Genomic DNA, 14,976 nt, shown 5'->3' on the forward strand with positions numbered 1-14,976 from the left:
TACGAATTATGTTACTAACCACTTTTTTCCAAAACCAGTTCCCGAAGCTCCTACTGATGTGAAAGCCCTGGTTATGGGAAATGCTGCCATCCTGGTTTCATGGCGTCCACCAGCACAGCCCAATGGAATTATCACCCAGTACACCGTATACTCGAAGGCCGAAGGAGCAGAGACTGAGACAAAGACCCAAAAGGTACCCCACTATCAGATGAGTTTCGAGGCCACCGAACTGGAGAAGAACAAGCCCTACGAGTTCTGGGTGACGGCTAGCACTACAATTGGAGAAGGTCAACAGTCCAAGAGCATTGTGGCCATGCCCAGCGACCAGGTGCCCGCCAAGATCGCCTCCTTCGACGACACCTTCACCGCCACCTTCAAGGAGGACGCCAAGATGCCCTGCCTGGCCGTTGGAGCTCCCCAACCAGAGATAACCTGGAAGATCAAGGGCGTCGAGTTCAGTGCCAACGATAGAATGCGCGTGCTGCCCGATGGCTCACTTCTGATTAAGTCGGTCAATCGCCAGGATGCCGGAGACTATTCCTGCCACGCTGAGAACTCGATTGCCAAGGATTCGATCACGCATAAGCTCATTGTCCTGGCACCCCCACAATCGCCCCATGTCACCCTATCGGCCACCACCACAGATGCCCTGACCGTTAAGCTAAAGCCCCATGAAGGAGACACTGCCCCTCTGCATGGATACACCCTGCACTATAAGCCAGGTGGGTAAATCCGATCACTAGGATAACAAAAGTATTTTTTATTCTAAGACTAATCGTATTCTTCTTTTATAATCTCAGAATTCGGAGAATGGGAAACTTCCGAGGTATCCGTTGACTCACAGAAACACAATATTGAGAGTCTGTTGTGCGGCTCCCGTTATCAGGTCTATGCCACAGGATTTAACAAGTAAGAATCAATACCTTCTTTTAAGGAAGTATAATAACACACCTATTTTAGCATTGGAGCTGGCGAAGCTTCGGACATATTGAACACCCGTACCAAGGGACAGAAGCCCAAGCTGCCTGAGAAGCCACGCTTTATTGAAGTCTCCTCCAACTCCGTATCGCTGCACTTCAAGGCCTGGAAAGATGGTGGTTGCCCCATGTCGCACTTTGTGGTAGAGAGCAAGAAACGGTAGATCACATTTCAGGAACACTTTAGAGCTTTGTCTAAGATTTTTAACCTTTCTAGTGATCAAATCGAATGGAACCAGATCTCCAACAATGTAAAGCCGGACAACAACTACGTGGTTTTGGACTTGGAACCCGCCACCTGGTACAATCTTCGCATCACCGCCCACAACTCGGCAGGTTTCACTGTGGCCGAATACGACTTTGCCACTCTGACCGTTACTGGAGGTATTTATGATCTGTTCTCCGATTCCCAAACGAATCCTGCATTGCTTTTGTACATAGAGTACTCTACGTTGACAGTTTCGGGGTCAGGTCCTGAAAATACCGAACCAAGGGCATTATAAGGATGTTCTTTGGTGCGGTTACGGAATCTCGTCCCCGAAAAACTGTCCATATACAAATAACAAGATGAGAAGCACCAAGCTATACAATGTTGTACACCCAATTTCCTGAGTTTATTTTGTCTTTACCAATCACTAAAAATGTATAACATATTTTGCAAAAATATGAGCAAATTTTAATTTTATTTGCTTTTCAATGTGAACAAATTGCACAGTATTATATTTTTTTTGGTTACCCACACAAAGCTTGTCGATATAGTTGCTTTAGTTCTGTTATGATTTTATTGTTGAAAATAGTTTTTAACTGCCAGAACTCTGAACGCAGAAGCACCCGAATAGTGTAAAAAAATAATCATTTTCCTTACGTAAATGCAATTTGTTTCCTTCCGTTTTTATGAACAATCCCAGTGAAGAGCTACTGCAACGTATCTGCATATGTAAATAACTGAATAGATTACTAACTCACCAAACAGCCACGATTTTAATTTTTACCTACGTTTAACTAGACCCAAGCATTTGTAGTGCTCTAGATCACAGTATGAATTTGTAGGACATTCCCTGTCCACTTTCAATGCCTAATGAAGTGCAAAAGAGAGTGTTATTAATAACAATTTATATATTTTTGACATGGAATGTTCTTGTATGATTTCTTATTCTTTTCTTTTGTATTATTTTTTGCATTTCTGTGCCCAGTTTGTGAAAAAGATTTTGTAAAATACACATCCACTGTGAAATACGACAATCGATTGAGCCTTAAAAAGCTGTCGTCTTTAAATATATGAAATAAATGTTGTTATACCTGCTGATCCATTCCCGAATCAATAGATTGTACAAAACTCCAATCGATGTACCTTCCTCCTAATAAGAAACTGATTTTCAAGCGGCTTCAGCAATTTTTCAGAGCCCATTCTACTCCTTGAGTTAGAGCTCCCCACCCACAACTGGTCACAGAATCGATTCACTCACCAAAAAAACAGTACATTTATGATTTTAGCTAACTTGTTTTGCTCCTTATTTGATTAACAATAGCAAAGTGCTCATTTAACAGAAGCTTGGAAAAGACAAAGCAAATGTGAAACTCAATCCCAAGAATCGAGCAGAGCCACCATGCCATAACAATCAAGCACAACAACCAAAGAATCTTCATTCCTGTTTTCTGGGAGTCCTGGCCAGGGAGTCTGATCCGAGAGAGTTGATTTCTTAAACTTTTACTTATGGTTCGACTTATACTTATCACTACAGTCACACGCAGACATTTTCTTTTGGGTTTTTTGCCATTTCGATTCGTTTTAGTTGAAGTTTTGTCAAGTTAAAGTTGAGTTCCACCTAAGTTAGTTGGTTTATTTCAAGGATACTTGTCTCGTTCTTGGAATGCTGTTCCATTCGTTTCGTCCAGTTTTAGCGATCTTACCACATACATCATTAACTAGCTTTAAGCGGATCACAAACAAATTGCATTTAAACGTATTTAAATACCTAAACTAAAAAGTTTGTTACAAAAATTACGAGTTTTTTAATAGTTTAACTAGTTCTCATATAAACTTAATCACATTTTGATGCGTGCTTAAAGTTCTGCGCCATGTAAAATAATCGAAAACAAAAACTATCATTACTTTATATACTTTTCTCTCTTATGAACATCGAAAATTACGACTTAATATCGACAAGTTAACCTTTGAACTCTTCTCACCTGCCACAGTCTGTATTTGTATATGTATGTGTTGAGTGTGCCCGGTACAAAGGTCAATGTGCCAGCAGAGGTCAAAGGCCATAACTGATCTTTCTGTCTCTCTCTCTGTCACTCTGTGTGTCTCTGTCTCTCTCTCTCTCTATGCGTCCTACTGTCTTTTTCCCACCCACTGAAAAAACACCCTTTGGTTGTTGTTGTTATTGTTGTTGCAGGCACTATCGCACCCTCGCGAGATTTACCCGAATTAAGCGCCGAGGACACGATCCGCATTATCCTCTCGAACCTAAATTTAGTTGTGCCCGTCGTGGCGGCTCTGCTCGTCATAATCATAGCGATAATTGTTATTTGTATACTGCGTAGCAAGGGCAATCACCACAAAGGTATCTATGATGAAAAACTAATTTCGTTCTCTTTTCGGTTTCTCTCTACTTCTCTCTGAACACCACAAAACTTGAAAAACACACCCTACACTTGCGCTTGATAAAAAAAAAAAAAAAAAAAAAAAAAATATTGCTTGTACTGCCTGCCCATATCCCCCAATTTGTTGTTGTCTATGACCCATCAAAATTGCATGTGCGAATCCGGTTTGTATGACCCCCCTTTGGGAACATCAAAAGGCACCATTGCGCCCCTGGACGATGGAACGGGTCACGGGAACGTGCACACCCGCATCCGACTGCCCGCCTGGATGCCCGAGTGGCTCGACCTGAACTTCATGGTGCCCCTGATCGCCACCGTGGTCGTGGTGGCGGTGGGAATCTGCGTGGTCTGTGTGGCCCTTTCCCGGAGACGAGCGGACGACATGCGCGGCGGCCAGAAGGATGTGTACTGTAGGTTCTCCTCCGAGGACTGTCCCACAAGCACAACGTCTTCTTATCAATCTTAAACTACTTTTTGCTTGTTGTAGATCCTAGCGAAATATTTTATTTCTGTTTTGTTTCATATTGGCTAAATATCGGTAAAGAGATTGTTATTGCTAGGTCATATTAAGATTCTTTTTGCTCGTACTCAAAGCCACAGTCAAAAAAAAAAATATTTTCTTCAGTCAAAAATTTTTTTTAATATTTAGTTATCAGTTTTGATATTAATTTTTCAATCAGAAGGAATAATAGATATAGGTTCAATTTTTTTTTTTTTTTTTTTTTTATATTGGCTTTTTTTTAAGTGCATTACCAGTTTAGCCAATATGCCGATAAATCTAGCCGTCACTCTGAAAAAACGAAATGGTCGGTTTGTAAAAGTGTTATTTTAAATAACTTATTTATTAATGGAATGTTAATGTGTAGTTTGGCTTTGCATGATTCACTTATATTTATTGAAATATTTATACAAGCTACTCTTACAGAAATATACCAAAAGATCGCACTCCAAAAATATACCAACATAAACAGTCAACAGACAAATACTGAAAATATACCAAACTATTAAAATATATATAATAATTCATATAATATATTCACTTAGTGTCAATATCTGTGTGTACATATAAAATCATCATTGATATATCATCGTCATTTAAACCAATTGGTCTATCAATTGCCAAATATGACTTGAAAGTTGTACTGAAACATCTGATAACGACTGAAAGATAAATAAATTGCAAGCCCAATTGTAAATTTATTTTTGAGCTGTTGTTATTGGCTCTGTGACTTACACTTTTTATATGCTATATAAGTTTAACCATAGTAAACGATATATCTATACTAGCCCCATTGTTGTACATACGTTTTGCTTACAGCCTAAGCAGTTTTCACAATCTAAAATCAAATACTACTCTATCTATATCTACAACAAATCCTCCACAAAACAAGACATATCAAATCTATCGTATTCGTTTTTGAGTTCTGAATACTTTCCGTACTTCCCCTTTATATACAACCAAAACTAAGATGCTTTTTGAAATCACCATCGAGATTCTTGATCGATGATTGAGTAAAGTCGAGTAAAATCCAAAATTAAGTTCATCGCTCATTTCATGTCATTGTTATCAATCGTAATCGTAATAACCAGTTGGTATATTTTAAAATCGAAAACAAATAACCAAAACACTTCACGTAACCTCTTTTGGAATCTTTATACGCAATTGTAACTTGTATTTTTGAGCTACTATTTAGCACATTTAGTGTGTTGACATGCCGCACCAAAAAACAAAAAAAATATAAAAACAAAAATAATTGTCAAATCCGGAAACGAGTGACGGAACAAGTCGAGATCGAAAAAAACAGAAGTAAAGTATGCGAGTTGATTGAATGCGAGCAGCATATAATGAAGGAAAAGCATCTTCAGTGTTTCAATATTGAGTTGGCGTATCATATATTAATTCTAGACGATGTAGTTTACAATCAGACAATGGGACCCGGCGCCACCCTGGACAAGCGTCGTCCTGACCTGCGGGATGAGCTCGGCTACATCGCCCCGCCCAACCGGAAGCTGCCCCCTGTTCCCGGATCCAACTACAACACCTGCGACCGGATTAAGCGAGGTACAGTCATAAGTAAGCATCTAAATTTCCAATGCAACATTTATTAATGCCGAGGGTCCATGGCTGGGGTTCAAAGGTTCCCCCGGTTCCCAGATCCCTGGGCATGGCCTGGGGCTTAGTTCTTTCTTCCATTTACTTTGCGAACGAAAAAAAAACATACACAAAAAGTATTTTGCGTTGCTTTTGCATACACCAAGGGGTATAAATCTGCCCACATATCACACTCAAGCTAAGCTTTTCCGGACCCAAAAAATTCTTAGTGTTGCTTCTTTAAGCCGCTTCCTTTTCGGTTCCTCCCCGTCTGTCCCGGCATGAAAAGAACTATTATTACTAAATGTTGTTGTTAATTTAGAAAATCATTTTTTTTACCTCTTTTGGTTTTGATTGACATTATACTTATCGTTTAACCCTCTTGCTCCCCATGCACCATCTCCAAATCCCGCACCACTTCGGTTGCTTCAATTCGATTATGATTTCCGTTGACCTATTTTTGATGTTGTACGAAATTGGAAATTGAAAAAAACCACACTCGAAACGAATCCATCCACACACCTCACCCTGAACCACATAAAAATCACTCTACGAATTGTCCAGGCCGCGGTGGCCTGCGCTCGAACCACTCGACCTGGGATCCCCGGCGCAATCCCAACCTCTACGAGGAGCTGAAGGCGCCGCCAGTCCCCATGCACGGCAACCATTACGGCCACGCCCATGGCAATGCCGAGTGCCACTACAGGCATCCAGGTAGGCGGAGCGGAGAGGAGCAGCCGCTCCCTTCTAAGGATTTTATTTTATTTACCCCCGAAAGAACCTCACTAACCTCACATCCCAACCTTTTTAATTGAGTGGATCGATAACTGAAATATAATTTACTGAAACTAACTTACTGAAACTAAACTCACTAAACTATTCCGAATCTCAAGAAATATGCCTTAATTTAATTTCAACCTTTGTAAACGGTATACAAATCGTTACATTCCGATTTCTCAATCTCCTGTTAAGCTATTAGTCTGTTAACTTTCAGTTAAGATAACATAAAGTTAAATTGTTTGGAAAAGCAATTTCTTTTTCTCAATGTGGTGTTAATTTTATAACCTACAAATGTTTACAAAGTCTCTTATCTCAGCATGAATACTGGATCTGAAAAACCTAAACAAGAAGAGTATGAAAAATGGTCGGTTTTAGTTTCATTTTGTCTAAATAAAGAAAATGATATTGAAATTTTACATTTTTCCGAAACAGCAGTCTAGCTCGATGAAAGGAGTTAACATAGGATTAAAAAAAATCAAAATAAAGAGTTTTATATTGATTTTATAATTTATGATTTTATTTTTTTATATCGATCCCTCTTGGTATTTACCTACTTTTAAGTTCGTTACCCGCACTAACCTATAGTCTAACTCCTGGTCGCATCCAGCTAACTCAAGCTAACCAACTAGTAAGTAATCATTTGGTAAGGGGTACGAAAAGGGTAACAGGTATCATCGCAGCATACTAAAAACACTAAACCATTTCCACTGAAAACACACTAAATTTATTGGAGAGACACAGATCATAATCGATTTATTTCCCCGCAAGGCATGGAAGATGAAATCTGCCCCTATGCCACGTTCCACCTGCTCGGCTTCCGCGAGGAAATGGACCCCACCAAGGCCATGAACTTCCAGACCTTCCCGCACCAGAACGGACACGCCGGCCCAGTTCCCGGACACGCGGGCACCATGCTCCCACCAGGACATCCAGGACACGTCCACTCCCGCTCCGGATCTCAGTCGATGCCCAGGGCCAATCGCTACCAGCGCAAGAACAGCCAGGGAGGACAGTCCTCGATCTACACGCCAGCTCCCGAGTACGATGACCCCGCCAACTGTGCCGAGGAGGATCAATATGTGAGTCGTGAATACTTTAAGAACGTTTGTAGAAGAGAGTCTGATACATTTTTCCTTAACCTGTAGCGCCGATACACCCGCGTCAACTCTCAAGGCGGCAGCCTGTACTCCGGACCCGGACCCGAATACGACGATCCTGCCAACTGCGCCCCCGAGGAGGATCAATATGGCTCGCAGTACGGAGGTCCCTACGGACAGCCCTACGATCACTACGGCTCTCGAGGATCCATGGGACGTCGCAGTATCGGTGAGTAAAGTAAGGTTTTATCTTAACTTAGGTATTTATAAATTCTTTAATAGGCTCTGCTCGCAACCCTGGCAATGGATCGCCCGAACCACCACCACCACCGCCACGCAACCATGACATGAGCAACTCCTCATTCAACGACTCCAAGGAGAGTAACGAGATCTCAGAGGCAGAGTGCGATCGTGATCACGGACCACGCGGAAACTACGGCGGTAAGTTGGGAACTTGAGACATCTCTCAGATGAAACGATGTTTAAGTTTTTATTACATTAAATATATAACTAAAAAGTTCGCCATGATACATACGAGAGATTTTAACAATATCAATTCGCCATCTTTTTCAATTCTATCTGTTCGAAATTTTGTGTAAAATATATTTTAGAAGACTCCAATGAGGGTGAGTGATCCTAGCCGAAGTTGAGTTAGTTTGTGTGATTATCACGATCATCATTCGATAACTGATCACCCCTCATACTTCAATTTCTCACGAGCCCCTCGCCTCTCTCGTTCATAATCAACTATTTGTGTATATTCCATAAGATATATCCAGCGATCATTCAACTTCGTCATTACCATTGAAAATGTCCTCGCATTTTTCAGAGATTTTTTGTTATCTCGCTCATCCTTAAATATTCACGCTGTGTTTTGCTAAATTTTTGTATAAGAACATCAACGTTTTAAATGTAACTGTCTTAAGTTATTCCGATTTAACTTTGGTTTTGGTACACAATAATTATGTTTATTTATTTTTAAGATTCAACTCTATTGCACATTTTTCATTTCATTTCACTTCATGGAGCACACCGTTTGCATTTCAATGTTTTATGTTTGTATCTAATCACAACCCGAGAATTCGAATTGTACTAGAATCCTGCATGGGAGGACCTTTTAGAGATCCGAATAAGTAAAGATACGGGGGATCCGCACTTATTTTCAAGATACCTGCACGAAGTTACTCATTTATGATTGGACGTCGAGCTTATGTTTTTTAGATCTAAGCTAATTATGTTTTTATGATTTCATCTCCATTTTGAATTTTTCTTTCCGTTTTCTTTTATGGAACTTTATTAAATTTATATATTACCCTACTCTATCGGTTCGGGCAACACAAACCAATTTCTTTTGCAAATATTTTGAACCCCAAAATGCTGAACTCGCAGCAGTGAAGCGATCCCCACAACCGAAAGATCAGCGCACCACCGAAGAAATGCGTAAACTGATTGAAAGGTAAGACAGGTCAAGCGGCCTGATAAAGAATATTCACAAACCTACACGTAAATCATCAGATGTTGAAACAGTTGCACAGATTGATTGTTGTTCTGATGCAATTCTTCTTTGACTAATCTCAAACAATTAATCTTCCTTTCTTCATTTACTTAATACCCTAATTGTGAATGATTATGATCGCTGACAATAGTCGACGACAGTTGTAAGTCTTGAAAAACCTAACAAAATGTGACTAACCTGCATGCCCACGCACCTACTTATCAATACTAACCAAGAGTGCATATATACCTCACATCTATGTATAACCCAACTTGAGTTTTTGATTTTCATTTTATGTTGTATATTGTATTGGTTTTGTCTTTGATTTCTTTTGGTTTGGTTTTTGGTTTGACAGCAAATCACAGTTGAATGTTTTGAAATCCTTTTGATAAACTACTCCATATGATAAGCAGACCCTATACCATATCTGTCTATCACAAAATACTCAAGTGTTTCCATAAGTACTCGTATTAACAGTTTATTGCAGCTTTGTGCTTGGCCTCAGCTTGCCAAAACCAAAAAAAAGAACCAGAAGTAAACTATGTTAAGCCACGAACAGAACATAAAGACACGGCCACCAAGACGAGATGGGATCAGGATGGGTTACCGTCGGAATCTTTATAATCTTAAAGAAACCATCGAAAGATCCCATCTCGTTTTCTTGCAATGCTTTGGTTGCAGCATAAACCTAATAATCCTGGTACTCTTGCCCAGAATATCCACTAATCAGATATATCTTTTCACGTGCAGAAACGAAACCGGCCCAAAACAACTCCAACTCCAACAAACAAATGGCGCAGGATTCACAGCCTACGATACTATGGCAGTGTAATTTGTAAGCCCCTCCTGCGACGATGGGCGTGGCATTTTAGCTTAGTGATTTAAGTGCATGAAGTGCGTGGGAGTTGAATGACCCTCAGACACACACACACAGGTACATACACAGACAGATCATCAACACACACGGAGAGAAAATAGGGGGAGTTATTACCGCATATACACATAAAATTATTCAACTACTTCAAGTAATTATAACGAAAAGAATGCAAATTTCAAGAAACATATTTATATTGTCTATGCAAGCAGCAAACCAAACATACATAAAGTATATATAAATACATTCATATATGAATAACTACTATAAGTGTGTGCAGGAAATACTAAAGGAAATTACTAAAAGATATACGAGAGATAATACCAGAACATCCCCGAAAAAAAAAGAAATCACAAAAACATACTTACGTATTCGCGTATGAATAATTGAAACTAATTTCTAATACAGTGTGTTTTAGTTTTAAGCGGTGTCTACCGAAATATCAGAACAACATCAAATACGATGAATTCTTGTGTGTAAAGAGAAGATTGATTTCCGAATCTGTTTGTGTAAACTTTTGCCATTTATGCCAGGAGCAGAAAACTCATCCTTTGCCTAGCCTAAGTCAAAGTCATAATATTAACTCGTCTAATTGATATACTTAGTCATAACATATACGAATTGTATGATTTCTTCCTATACATTTTGTAATTCGTAGGACAGCGCACATTTGGAGTTTTGTTTGCGTTTTGCGTTGACTTGTGATGTTTGTTTATTTGTAAAACTTTGTGAGTCAGTAATTGTATTCTGTATTCGCTTTATTCATTATTTATAGGACATGCATTTGTCCTATTTTAATTTAACTTTAATATTTTATTCAAAAATGCGCTTCCAACAAAACAAATTGAAAACTGTTCAATGCACAAATCGCAGCCACAACAATTGAATGTATTATACAAGATCCCCAGGACACTCAAGGCCCACACCGATACACACAAGCACGATTTATTTAAACCAATTCTGATATATACCGTTTTGAACATGAGTTATACGCATTTGAAGCTTTAAGAGAACCCGAAATTGTTTATTTCACTTCATTTGATCTATTTTAAGTTCTTAGTTCATAAGTTGCTAAATATATGCTTTTGATTTTATTTACAATTCAGTTCGTTTTTATTTTGGTTGTTTATTGTTTTGGGGTTCCGCCCATTGTGCCCAGAGAACCCGTGGAGATACCACCAACACTACAAAGACTGACTAATGCAAGTTGAAAACGAAAGCGGATCAATCCAAGTTTTGCAGAAGGAGTTACGAGGAAACCCGGTATTTTGCTCAACACGTAGAAATAGCAGGGCATCTTCGAGATAAATCCATAGTGTTTCAGCAGGGCACTGCCAAGAGATCGGAACTGGATTTTGATCCTCGTCCTTCGAGCACATCATGAACTGCATTTAACCAATGGGAGACGAAAACACTTTTAGAGTTCTTTATTAGAATTATGATTTCATTTCACTCTCTTTCATTTCCCACTTGACCTATCTAAATTAATACTCACTCTTACCCAGACTACTCCAGTTTTATATAGATATATACGTATATATAAATGTAGTGTTGTGAAAAACTAAGATTGCTTACCTATATGAATGTACTACAAATTTTCATGGCAAACGAACTACAAATATTAAGTAGTGTATAGTAAAGGAAACGGCATTTAATCAATAAACAAAGGAAAGGAAAACACCTACAAATTTTCAAGTAATTAAAATAGCAAGCAATATTCTAGAGTCAAAAGAACGTTGGATTTCAGAAATTGTAACGAACAAACACGATTTTAATTACCCTCATTAAATTTATAAACTTTTCGGCAAATCAAAATCAAAACAAAACAATTTTGGCATTACAAAGAAAAACGAATATTTAAACAAAGCGGTTTGAAAATTAAAGAACTTAGGATAAGTACGGTAATACTATATAGACACAGCATAATCCATTTTTCATACTATTATATCATGCATGAATAATTCAACTCAAATCGAGTCGAACGCTTTTTGAGTTGCTTCATTGTCGAAAGTACCACTTTTTGCATTTATTAAACGGCGCTACATACTTGTAATTATTTAAGCGATAAGCGTACATGCATATACGAACATATACAACAAGTTTTTTACTTAACTTTACATAAAACGCATTAATCAAAATTTAACTCCCAAAGAAACACACCACATACCTATACACAAATGGGACAAAAGCCATTCAACTTCAACGCACATCAGGCTCGACTTCGAGAAGAACTAAGCACGATCAGCACACATTTGAATTCTGTAACCGAATGGGTCAGGCAGTTTAAAACGCATTTATACTAATCACTCGCTCCTTCTTAGCAGAACGAATATTATATGAAATTAAGAGAAGAATCAGTACCCCAGTGGCAACATTCGTAATCATTAAGCGCGGCATTATATGGTAAACCCCAAATTGAATACTACAAATATGTGTATTACTAATTACAATTACGAAAGCATACATATATTAACTATATTAAATATTGAATGTATTGAACTGACAAAAATCGGCATGCGCGGGTATAACCATCACAGCTTCCGATCTGGTCTATATGGAACGGATTGGTAGTGCCCACCCGAAATTTGATCACTTTGCATGTCCGACAGGCGAATAAAAAACTTTGTCAGTTTCCAGTTCCAGTGTCATACAAGTCAAACAGAAACCAATTAAAACTAAATAAATGCCAATTTATGTTGGATAAAACAAGGTGTTGGGTAAATTTTACTGGAGGATACAACATGGAACATATTTAATATTAAAGTATTTTTTGAAACATTTATCTAACAAGGTAACATCTCTTTTCAGCTGAAAGTGTGCTTACATTTTCTCTTATTTTGGGTAAGCTTATTTCTTATAACATACTTTTAGGCTCAAGGTGGTTTGGTTAAATACATTATGTGCATACAGCAACAGCCGTTGGAAACAAGAAAAAGATGAAAAACAACTTCTTAATAATATAAATTTTAATTATGCATTATAATTAATATATTATTTATTTTAAACTTAACGAACTAATACTGACTAATTTTAATAAAAATATTTTTAAACATTTTTTATGACCTAAAAAATTAAAAGTGGACAAAGTTAGTTTTAAGGATTATTATTTTATGTTTTCATCGTGGGCCTTAATATGATTTTTGATTCAAATCGGCTAGGTTAATATAAGTTTACATATTCTACTTTAATTTTCAGGGGGTTCTTGACTTCCCTATTAGTCCACAGAAAGAAACATCCTAAACGACAATAAATATTTCATATTATCTTGCCTTGTGAAAGTTAAATAAGTAATATTAGGCTAGCTACCGGTTTTGTTAGACAATGTGATTTTTTGCAAATATATTCAAGGTATTTCTCCCTTTCAATTGACAAGGCATGGATACTCACTTCCCTGGTGCGAGCTTTGAAATTTAGGACAACAAAACCCGCCGTTCCAGCCGCCTTATTTGCACATAAATATTTGGCCATCGGAGGCAGCACTTGGGATTTGCACATCCAGTTAGCGACTGCAGACTAAGCCCTCTGCAAAGAACAAGTGCTGATGCAAACACTGCAAGTTGGCCGGGCCAACAGCTCGGTGAGAGACACCTGCAGAGGTCCAGAAATGCACAAGTTACCCAAGTCTCGGTCATCATCATTATTTTGCATGCCGCGATTGCCCAATTCAATCAAAAGCCGCTTACAATTCACACTCTCCGGGCATAAAGGCCTTGCGTAATATAATTAATTGTTGCAAAATCCGATGATTTTCAACTAAATGTGGCTCATTAAATGTATAAGACCGAGACACCATGCCATGCCCCCTTGAAAACGCCTTGCCAATAAAACCATGTGGATGTGGTCGGTAGTTAGGCAGAAGGAAAAAAGTTAAAAAAATGAAAATTATTCGCAAACAATTGCGATTGGCGCCCCGGCACATCCAACAATTGTGCATTGTCTTCGCTGCATAACAGAAATTTCAACATGCAAATGGGCGGCGAGGGCTGCGGGGATTCCCCGCAATTGAGCGTTTAAGCGCTAAATGGCCTGCGAGCTACTGGATACTGGATACTGCCGACTACTGGCTACTGGCGATGGAAACATGACAAATACTCCCATCAAATATTGATCATTTAGCGTATCAGTCGCAGAACTCTGAGGGGAAGTCGTAAACTTTATTTGTCGTAGAGCGTTGCCATAAATTAACCGCATGGGGGTAGGCCAAACTGAAAAGGGGGGTGAAATAAAATAAAAACAGAGCAAAAAATAATAACTATGTTTGACAATCAAGTCGTTTGCATTTGAATGGCTGGAGGAAGCCACAGGGGCATCCCATGTTCCAAACACTGGAGTTGCATGGCCAACATTTGGTTAGTGGGGGCGTGTCAGCAGGTGGAACAAGTAGGCCACAAGGGGACTATGCCATTATTTGCATGGGCTCAGTACACATGATGTGAAAGAAAAAATAATAAGTAATAAAGCATAAGGTAAGCACAATAATCAATTAAATGATTGAGCATTAAAGTAAAAAATCGTATATCAGTCTTGCGGAAAAATAAATTAGAGTTTTATGAGGTGCTAAATACTTGAAAATTATTTATTTTTCATATTACCACCTCTATTTTTTTTGTATAAATATATATTATTATATATATAATAATAAATAATTTTTAGAAAATAACATATTGTGTCTGTAAACTTTTTTTCTAAAACATTTGTTCATTTTTAATTTAAAAAAAAATAACGCAATAAGTCCCGGCAATTAAACAAACATATGTGACTTAAAGGTAATGAAGAAAACATGAATTAGCCTGTAGTAGCATTAGGAAGCAGGAACTTAGTTTAAATGGTCTTTAATAGAGCAATTAAATAAAATAATATAAACAAAAAGGTGTGGGTAAGGGGAATAAATATTAAAATAGCAAAACATCACAACAAAGCGCTCTTGAAAATTGAATAAATTGACTAAGAGTTGCGATTTGCGAGATGACCAAATCAAGTTCGTTGCCTGAGTCTTTCGTTTGCAACGCAGAGTTGAGTCGACGGTCAGCTATAAAATAGGATTTATATAG

At 38.2% G+C, this 14,976-nt stretch overlaps 1 protein-coding gene across 50 annotated transcripts in view; it reads left to right on the plus strand.

The window, feature by feature from the left end:
* Dscam1 (Down syndrome cell adhesion molecule 1) overlaps positions 1-11,026 on the plus strand; it is a 68,463-nt gene extending 57,437 nt beyond the window's left edge. For 28 of the 50 annotated variants that reach the window (XM_070995035.1, XM_070995048.1, XM_070995034.1 and 25 more), the window contains 14 exons: positions 39-722; positions 801-909; positions 961-1,137; positions 1,195-1,361; positions 3,785-3,997; positions 5,494-5,649; positions 6,244-6,393; positions 7,228-7,538; positions 7,605-7,785; positions 7,839-7,997; positions 8,168-8,182; positions 8,946-9,012; positions 9,203-9,214; positions 9,802-11,026. In XM_070995035.1, coding sequence (XP_070851136.1) covers positions 39-722; positions 801-909; positions 961-1,137; positions 1,195-1,361; positions 3,785-3,997; positions 5,494-5,649; positions 6,244-6,393; positions 7,228-7,538; positions 7,605-7,785; positions 7,839-7,997; positions 8,168-8,182; positions 8,946-9,012; positions 9,203-9,214; positions 9,802-9,883 — 2,483 coding nt within the window. In that variant the 3' untranslated portion in view covers positions 9,884-11,026. Of the gene's footprint in view, positions 1-38; positions 723-800; positions 910-960; positions 1,138-1,194; positions 1,362-3,379; positions 3,548-3,784; positions 3,998-5,493; positions 5,662-6,243; positions 6,394-7,227; positions 7,539-7,604; positions 7,786-7,838; positions 7,998-8,167; positions 8,183-8,945; positions 9,013-9,202; positions 9,215-9,801 lie in introns of all 50 variants that reach the window. The other 22 variants (XM_070995054.1, XM_017085206.4, XM_065863992.2 and 19 more) reach the window with 14 other exon arrangements.
* The last annotated feature ends 3,950 nt before the right edge of the window (positions 11,027-14,976 follow it).

The sequence above is a fragment of the Drosophila suzukii genome, chromosome 2R, assembly GCF_043229965.1.
Source record: "Drosophila suzukii chromosome 2R, CBGP_Dsuzu_IsoJpt1.0, whole genome shotgun sequence".
NCBI classification, from domain to species: Eukaryota; Metazoa; Arthropoda; class Insecta; order Diptera; family Drosophilidae; genus Drosophila; species Drosophila suzukii.